Source organism: Cucurbita maxima, unplaced genomic scaffold (assembly GCF_002738345.1).
Source record: "Cucurbita maxima cultivar Rimu unplaced genomic scaffold, Cmax_1.0 Cma_Scf00013, whole genome shotgun sequence".
Lineage (NCBI taxonomy): Eukaryota > Viridiplantae > Streptophyta > Magnoliopsida > Cucurbitales > Cucurbitaceae > Cucurbita > Cucurbita maxima.
The window spans coordinates 4,531,123-4,541,190 of NW_019272029.1; the positions used below are offsets into that span (position 1 = coordinate 4,531,123).

At 36.2% G+C, this 10,068-nt stretch overlaps 1 protein-coding gene across 1 annotated transcript in view; it reads left to right on the forward strand.

Moving 5' to 3' along the window:
• Positions 1-5,544: 5,544 nt before the first annotated feature.
• LOC111488700 (gamma-secretase subunit APH1-like) overlaps positions 5,545-10,068 on the forward strand; it is an 8,254-nt gene continuing 3,730 nt past the window's right edge. The window contains exons 1-5 of the mRNA XM_023136605.1: positions 5,545-5,761; positions 6,570-6,725; positions 8,251-8,336; positions 9,379-9,504; positions 9,789-9,916. Coding sequence (XP_022992373.1) covers positions 5,649-5,761; positions 6,570-6,725; positions 8,251-8,336; positions 9,379-9,504; positions 9,789-9,916 — 609 coding nt within the window. The 5' untranslated portion in view covers positions 5,545-5,648. The remainder of the gene's footprint in view (positions 5,762-6,569; positions 6,726-8,250; positions 8,337-9,378; positions 9,505-9,788; positions 9,917-10,068) is intronic.

A 10,068-nucleotide genomic window follows, 5' to 3' on the forward strand; every position in this document is an offset into this window, starting at 1 on the left:
TTTTCTATGTATTTTAGGAAAATAAATTAGGTATTTTAGGAAAAAAGTTAAAGTATTTTAGGAATAAATGGTTAGCTATTTTAGAAATAAATTGTTTAGCCTCTACTATAAATACTTCTCCAACTACCAAGGTTTTCATCCCAAGAAATCGAAAGCACAGACTACAATAGTTTCTACGAGTGTCTTGTAATCTCTTTCCGGTTGGTGATAAAGAATGCAAATGTTTCCCACAAAGAATTATGTTCAACAAGATCTATATGAACCAATCAAATGGACTTGAAAATGGATAAGAGTCATTAGTTAGTACATGCAAAGTGCAAAGAAGCTTCATTTGGATCAGGCTCAACGAACGTTCTGATATGTCAAAAGTACAATCAATTATGATCTTTTGTACAAAATGAGCGTAGATTACAAGCTAACTAGATGCTGTGATTCTGACTATGCAGGATATCACGATACTCGAAGATAAAATACCGGGTATGTGTATAAGCTCGATTTGAAAATAATTTTTTGGTGTAGTAAAAGACTATTGGGTTTTATGTCCTAAAACTCATAGTTGATAAACAAAAACATATTATATTTTCAATAAAGTTATTATTGTTGTTTATTCAGTAAAAATTCTATTGAATAAAGTGAATTTTACGATTATTAATCTAAATCCAATAAACTAAGAACACTCTAGCTATAGTATGATTACTTGAACTATATGTAGAGACATAAGAGTAGATCAAGTTTAAGTATATAGTCAAAATGATTTATACTACAGGGATAAGGCTGAGTACCTTATCATGGGAACACTATGGATGCGGCCTACTTTTGTATATGACATAAACAATGTGATCACTAAATTGTACATGCGGAGACATGTGAGTGAGGGCGTCCTATGCAATGAGTATTGCATAAGATCGGACCATGAAGAAAATCACTCTCACTTTATAATGTCATTTACTATTGAGACTGATTTTCTTTTCATTCGATGACCTAGGTAACTCGATTTTAATCCTGAGTTGACCGTGAACTCCTGTTTATTCGGAATTATCCTTAGATTTGCATGGGTGAGAGTGGCTCGAGTTCGCCGACTCAATAGGCCTCCAATTTCAGGGGTAAGACTGGGTGAATGACTGGGGACGTGGGGTGCAAGATGGAATTCACTCCTACCCACTTTTAGGGATAGAAGAGAGGTAGTTCCATTAAGTACTGACTCCAGATCTTGAACAAGGGGCCCCACCCTCTCATTGGCCTAAGAGGGATTCGGTTTATTGATTGGACCACAAACCAATTGTTCATTAGAGAATTAGTGGGACATAAGAACCACAAATCGGTTAATCTTGGATCGTTGGAGCTCATGATCTATAGGCTCATTAGGTCCCTTTGCTAGCTCATATCGGACTAAACCATAGAACAATATGATGAGTGAGTTCGAAGTGTTCAAATTCAAATTAGGAAATATGCACTACATATATACGATATATTTAACCACATTTTTATTTTATTTACGAATTAAACAAAAAGAGAGAATCTGAGATATTTAAATCTATTTAAATATCTTAATCAAATATGTGTTGGAATTGATTGAGATTGACATTTGAATTAATATTAAATAGTTTAATTAATTATTTAATATTACTTTAATTTGAAATTAATTATTCAAATTAATTGTTGAATCAAAATGAAAAAAAGTCACAATGTTGACTTCATTTAATGGAAAAATCCATATTTGAGTCAGTGAAATTTTGAGGTGTCAAAATTTGGTTTAACCAAACTTGCATGCGCCAAATAAACCCCACAAATATTAGTGAAATTTTGAGTGTCAAAATTTGGTGATCTCAAATTTGCATTAACATGCAAACATGACTCTTTAAATAGAGAGTGATCAAGGTACATGGATGTTCTTCCTTGTAAAAAATTTAGAAAAACCTCTCACAAACTCTCTCTTCATATATACTAAATACCTCCCAAGTTTAGTCACTCACCGGATTCCACAATCCTTTTCTAAGGGCGGAGAATAGTGGAGAAGACACTAGTGGTGGTTCGAAACTGGCTCGTGAAAAAATAAAAGAATTTGAACTACAAAAGGTTAGTACTCAATCCCTTTGAGTTTTAATACTTATGAACATGCTAGTTATTTACTATAATTGATGTTCTAAAAGTGCCTAAGATCCAAATTGCTTCCGCATGCGTTATATTAACACTATCAAAGACAACCAACTGTATCATTGTCAACTAGAAAAGCAGAGTACAGAGTAGCGGTTAGAGCGCTCAAGAAAGTAATAGCTGAAACTCTTGATGAAAAATTGGCACCAAAAAATTAACTATCAATACCACTTCATTGTAATAACCAATATGCAATTTGCGTAGCAGAAAATCTGGTGTTTCATGTTAGAACAAAGCATGTGGAGGTACACTACCATTTCATTAGAAGACCAAGTCTACTTACAAAAGGGCTACCATGAGAGAATTATTTTTCATCCTTTTCTTTCAATTAAATTGATCATTTTTGTAACGATAAGGGTTTCAAAAAGGAGGGGAAAAAAACGCTTTAAATCTCGCCGAAAATCTCAAGATTTCCGGTGAGGCATGCCGTGCCAACAAGAGCGTATTAATTCCTTGAGTCCCCATATTAAACCCTAGGTATCTTAGTAGCCGTCCTTTCCTTTTGAGTCACTGTCGTACCTGTGAGGGAGGAGCTGAAAGGTTTAGGTGAGGAATTGAAAATGTCGCGAGACTTCAGACTTCTGTGAGTCCTTAGGTAGGAGCAAACCGACGCCAAGGTACTTCGTAATAAGCAGGACAGACACACCGTCAAGGATGAATGGAAGGCGTTGGTCTCATTGGCAACGACAGTTGAATTCTGCGATTTGGGTTCATCGGGATTCTCGGGTGAGGAAGACAAAGCAGCGGGTTGCGGGTCGGGTTCTTCGAGTACCCGCGAGCTCGCTCAGCCAACGTGCGGCCCACCGTTGCGGCTCGTGCCTTGCAGTCCGTGTCAGACACTGACTTAGGCCGCGTATCCATTTCAGCCCACGACCAGCGATACCAGCCTGCGTCTAGGAGTTGTGTGCCACCAAGGACCTTCTCAGCTTGTCGGCTCAGCCCCGTTGTATTCCGTGGTTTGGCTCAGCTCGATAGTGTGGCTCGACGGCTCAGCTTAATGGCTCGCTATACAAATGATAGACCGATTCCTAGGTTTTCGACCCTTTTGGAGCTGTTTCTGCCTTTATTTTAGGCATCTGATGTTAGTGTAACTATTAATTATTAAACACAAATCATGATAGGAACTTACCTTGATAGTGAGACATAAGGTTTGGTTGGGTTACATCATGAAAGGGCGCTAAGTGTATATTGTGGTGTTATAGGAGGTAGTTAGACGTGGAAGTTAGCTTATCGCGAGTAACTTCGGTCAGGGCCAAAAAGGTATGTAACCTTACTATTGGCGTTAGTTATTTATGTATGATGGTGCGTGCCCTGTGGCTCTTGCATGCACCATGTGTGTTGTTGATGTATGCTATGTTATATGTTTTCTTGTTGTGAAACGCCGATGTATGCCATGTTTATGTATATAATGTTTGTGCCATGATTTGTTACCCTGTATGCATGAGGTTTGACATGTCATGATTGTAATGAGAACTTCGCATGTCATGAATGTGATGACTGGTGTGCTATGATATGCTTACGTGATGTTTATCCAAGTCATGCTATGTAATGCGGCGAGGGGATGAAATATTGTATGTATAATGGAGGTAAACCTTAGGAACCTCATGCACGCTATGTGTTATGTACACGGGGTTACTTCCCCGTTATGTTAGTGATGGTATGACGCGTACGTTCGATATTATGCTTACTATGATATCATGCAGGCCCTCTTTTTTTCGTGGCGTCCGATAACGTATGTCATACGTACCTGACCAAGCCAGGCCCAGGGGGTTCGCATGCGAACTCGCCTGGTGGGCCCATGATTACATAGTGGGCCATGTGTGGGGAAGTACCATGCATCCACCCTGCCCGAATAAAGCAAGGGTCTAAGGCCATGTAAAGGAATGGAAGACAGATCCCCCTCATGTTTTCTTTCTTTTGTGCTTGTGCTTATGCATGTGTGTTGTATGTGACCTACATGTGTTCTGAATATGTATTGTCTGCCTAACCCCAACAGTGGGGCAACTTACTGGATATTTTATAAAATACTCAAGCCACGTGCTACCTGTATTTTCAAGTAATGGCAAGGTTCCCATGTATGGTTGACGACGGATGCTGCGAAGACCATGGAAGTCTTAGGGAGGGATTATAGGGCAGTAGGTGTTCTGTTTGAGATTCTTCGAAAAATAATTGTTGCATTCGTTTCTCCTAACTAGTTGTTGATTGATTTTCGTGTTAGGTTGATCCTTAGTGTTACGGACTACTAGTAATAACGACCGTGTCATCGATCATTAAAGTTGCTTGATATGGACTTTCGTATTTTTTGTCCTTTGAACGTGAGGTGACGTCACTAGCTAGGTTAAAGAAAATTAGGGGCGTTACAATTTTATTGTTAGTGTGAGCTAGTAACAGGGTCTTATGAACCCAAGTAACCTTGAATTATACAAAATTAATTAAGTTTTATTCATTATAGACTTGGAGTTACACTCTTATCCATTGTTGGAAATCCTGTTCATTGATATAATCATTGTAAGCAAGTTCTCAATTGTTCGTAATTATGACTAGATCAAAAGCTCCTTTTATCCATATAATTATATCTATCACTTCAAGTATCACTAAGTTTCTAATGAACCATTTGTTTATAATCCGACCATGAACTACGTCCTTTTAAGGTCAATGAGAAGGCGAGTCCCATTGTTCATGTCTTGAAATCAAAACTTAAGGAAATTACTTATCTATATTTTTGAACGAGTGAATTCCATATCGTGAAAACTATGTTCCTAACCCCTATTTGTTAAAGTCTCCAAAATGGTATGTATATTAAATCAGTTATAAAAGTCATTCTCACCCATGCAAATTAAAAGATCATTTCTAAATCACTTAGGATCCACATCAAGTCACATATCATCAATATTACACAAACTTATCTTATAGAATACCTTCATTCACATATTTCTATATGTACGATCTTGATCAAACCATTTATAGCAATTATGAAATGGGTCGTATCAATAATGTTACTCGGACGAGACAACAAACCTTATCTATATACTATAAATTGTTTAGGTTCTTACTTGAACATAGTCCTCTTATATGCCAACTACAAATGTCCATTTAACTGCGAGGTTTAGATAAATAAATTTTCAACACGAACGAATGCATGTAAGTACGCACATAAAATATTTTTTAAAATATAAGGGTCCGTGTGCCGTGGTTTAAAAAAAAAAATATATATTTTCCCATTTTAATTATATTTATTACACATAATGTTTCATCAATATTACAGGAATCAACATTTTTGGTCTATGACTATACCATATTTTGAATATAGAATGCGTGTATACATAAAAATAGTTATAATATAAAGTTGAATCGTATGTATATATGGAAAGTGTACAAAATTCATTAATTTTGATTGGATTATCACGGTGCCACTGAAGCTTCTTCACCCTTCAACTATCCGAATATCGGTCTCCAACAAAAGGTCACAGAGCTGGGTGCGAAGGAAGAAGGCGATGACTGTAGCAGCAGGGATCGGCTACACCTTGATAGCGTTGGGCCCTTCTCTCTCCCTTTTCATCTCCGTCATTGCCCACAAGCCCTTCTTGATTCTCACTCTCCTCTCCAGGTACTTCTCCGTTTCCAATTTGATTTCTGCTTTCATTCCGCCTCAATAATCTTCAATAATGGCCTTCTCTCGGTTTTCATGCTATTGTTTTGCTTGATCATTTTCTTTTGTTCTATTCTGATCGCGCCTTTTCTAGTTCATTTTCCCCTTCGCTTTCTTAGCTATCAATTAGGATCGCAAGTAAGCTGTGTGAGTTGTGTAATCGGAAGAGGAAATGAAGGCTGTTGCAGATTGTATTTTAATTTTTTTGTTATTGTTTATAGATTTTCTTTCGCTAGTAAGCTTCACGTATTTTGTTCGAGCTTTTTAGGTTGGATAGGTTGCCAATTTAACCACTCGACTTCTGGATTTTAAAAACTTTTAATTTTAGTTCTATGCGACACAGTCTATTAAAAGATGTGATGAGTTGGTTTGGAAAAGAGATGTAGCAATTGTCACCTTATTTTGTCGAATTTCCGGTTTATTTCTATAATTTGTTCCCAACTTTGTGTTGAATCGACTAATTTATGTCCAATACACTGTTTATGCCCTCGTCTAGTCAACCGTGTTGTTAATAGCAGTGAATAAGTAGAATTACAATTCGAAGTTTAGAATGAAATTGAAACTTGTTAAAGTTTGAATTATATAGGCACAAATATCAAAATTTAGCTATTACATTCTTAATTTAACCTCTAGATTCTCTTTTGAAGTTGCTAAGCGGTATCTGAGGGGGGAGCACGAGTAGTTTGATTGGAAAATGAACTTTTTGTTGGCCGCCATTTTGTTTAATCGGATGATATTTCATGATTATTATTGTTCGTGTGTGCAGCACCCTGTTATGGCTCATTAGTTTGATACTGCTGTCTGCGTTATGGAGGGGCTTTCTTCCACTGAACTCAACCATATTATGGCCTTATGCAATTCTTATATTGACGTCAGTCATATTTCAAGAAGCTCTACGGGTTCTTTTCTGGAAAGTCTACAGGTGAGTTAACGTTAACATCTCAATATCAATTGGAGAGTCTAGGAATTAAGAATTGAAGGGCTGAATCCCACAATTCAAAATCATCTCTAAGTACTTGCAATAGTCATCTGGAGTTGAAGCTTAAAGAAGAAAGAGAAGTCACACTGTAAGAAGATAATAGTAGTAATAACAATAGTTGTAGACATTGAAAATTGTAGTATTATGAGTAATTAGGTTAGAAAAAAAAAATTTAAAAGTGAAGGTTCTTTTAAAATATAGGTGTGATGCAACATACCTTGAAAAAGTTCGATGGCCTGCACCTATTTGAGTGCCGAGGTGTGATGCCTCTCCTTCTTAGTATGAACACTGTTTAAAATCTGTTATAATAGCAAGTAGACTATGGGAATTGAAAACATATAGGTTAGATTGGGTTTATTGAGGAAGACTCAAATTTAAATGATTTGTGTCAATGCATCAAGAGGAAGAGTCTACGAAGCAGTGAAGAAATTGCTAAAATGTTTATTATTATAGAGAACTATGTTTGGGCTTTTTATGCATGAGCTGCTGCTTAAAACTTAACCAATAGCCAACTGATCACCGAACATTCAAGCCTTCTTACCATTGAACAAACATATTAAACATACTAGTATATATCAAGACAGAGTTCAAGGTTTTTTCACTAAGCTATGAAGGAGTTATCTTTAGGTTTATTTGATGATTAATATGTGATATATTGATACTTTTTAGTGGAAAATTAGGCCAAAATTGGAAAAAGGGTTCTTTTGGACTTCGATAGGTAAGTGTTGGATTCAATGATTAAATTTCTCCATCAGTTCAGTGTTTAGGTTGAGCAGCCATTATTGTACATCTTTTACTTTTTCGTTCTATTGTTAATGCTTACGGTTAGAGTCCTTTTTATTATTACCTTTTATATTTAGAATATTATATCATATGTGAGAGGAGTATGGACCCCTTAGAGAGTCTGCTGAGTTATTCTTATATTGGCCCTTTTTTATGTAGTTTTTTTCTTTTCTTTGGGAGATAAAAAAAAAAAAAAATGAATTAGTTAATGCATATATGTGCACATATTTTTTAATCTCCATATTTACGTTTACTAGTGTCTACAAAGAAATCAAAACACAATCATTTTCTTATTCATTCTAGATTTTAAATTAGAACTGCCCAACTCTCCTAGAATTGGTAGATCTATTTGGCCTTACTATTAGGTTTTATCTTATTGGGGGAGTAGCAATCCATAATCCAGGATCATTTTTTTTTTCCTTCCATGTCTGTAGGTTACTAATTGGAGTCCTCTTACAAGTACTAATATCTTTCTGAAATATTACAGCCTGCTCACTTTTGGCTATTTTTTGTACCCTTCGTGTCTGCTACTTGAAAATTGTCATTGATTTATTTTTTTTCTTTTATAATATACGTGTACTATCAATTAGATTCTAAACTAAAGTAACAGTTTCCTATAGAGTTTATGATTGTTTAGCTATAAACAATGATTTACCTACGATGTTTCTGCTATTGAATTTTATAGGAAATTAGAAGACATGTTAGATGCTTTTGCTGACAGAGTTTCAAAGCCGCGACTATATTTGACAGATAAGATGCAGATTGCTCTAGGTAAACTTTGATCACCCATGATTTAACTTATAACCTTTTGTTTCATTACAGTTGGTTTCTATATAGCAAGATTTTAAAACTTTGGTAGTACGTTCTTCCTATATATAAATTAAAACCATGCAAAATGAGAAAATCATGAGGTAGAATGGTAAGTCCTGCTTCAAAATACAAGAAAATATGCAAGAGAAAGAACCAATGTAATCTCCATTCCCAATTCTCTTTTTAAAGGAAGCTGAAGACGGAACTTAATAGAGAAATAAATTCAACCCAAATCACTTAGGTTTCTCCTTGATATCATTGGTCATCTCCTCTCCTTGAAATTGTTAAGGTGTGCGATGCTCCAAGTCACTTATTTGCAAGAAACATCTTCAAACATCCTTGTGATTTGCTCCAACCAAATACTCCATGCAATAACCGAACGGCCTACTCCACCAGATCTTTCTGAACAGCCAACCTCTAAAATGTAACTAATAACTCAAGCCATCCCCACAGACCAAGTTACATGCAAAGACAAACCCTATCTGAAAACATTTGGGCTAATATGCACCCTGCAGAAGAACAATGCACCAGTATACAGTTGTGTCGGGAGAGCCTCTTTACTCAGAATGCTACAGGGGGATGAAGATCAATAGAAACATTTCTTTGGGTGATGACAATAGTATTACTTCTCCTGACTGTAAAGTTACTGCCTGATTTTAAAAAATATGGAATCTTAAATTCTGACAAGAATTCTAATTGTGGAAACTTAGATTTAGAACACCGAGCACATTGAAAAAAAGACCTTCCTAAAAGTTGCAGCCTTACTCGAGCGTCTTATTGAGTGAGGCAGACAAGAGTTGTCTCTGTATTGGAGGTAATCAGACTAACTGCACAGTCAAATGTCCTAAAGTTGAATGACATTTATAATTGCTCTCCCCTACCTCGAAAAGACAATAGTTTGTGAACTGAGGGCCCAGTGATCTTAGCATTTTACCAAGGTTCCCAACCGTCTTCATTTTCTAATCTTACATGAGCTCTAACGTGCATTCTTAATTGCTTGCAGCTGGGGGTTTAGGTCATGGTGTAGCTCATGCCGTGTTTTTCTGTCTTAGCCTTCTAACACCATCATTTGGTCCAGCCACTTACTTTGTTGATCGGTGCTCCCAGCTACCATTTTTTCTCGTCTCTGGTGAGTTCTTACTCATATTATTTGTGTAAATACTTTGTATACCTCTGTGAGCTATATATTGTCCAAAAAATTAGGTCATTATTGTCATTTTCTACTTTTCAAAAAGCCTTGCATTCGATTCCAGCTATTCTGAGAGTTCATTTGTTCTCATGGCATGTTTCTGATCGTTAATTTCTTGAACATTTTAAGAGTTGCAAATGGATCACTATTATTCTACTTTTTTTCACTTAACGTTTTTCACTAAAGGCGACTTATCTAGCAGTATTTTGCTGATAACCCTGCAGCTATCATTGCTCTTGCATTTGTCACTATCCATACTTTCTCTATGGTCATTGCATTCAATGGATATTCAGAGAAGAAGAAAGTGGACCAGTATTTTGTTCCAGTCATCCATCTTGCCGCGGGAATGGTGGTAAAACCCCAATCTTACTCTGGATCGTTATTTTTTTTCCACGTCTAGTTTATTTATATGAAGAAAAGTAGCGCTTTCACCGTAGTGCTCATCATGTAGATTTTACAATCAAGCCCTTTCTAGTTCCTTTTTTTTTTTTTTTTTTTTTTTTT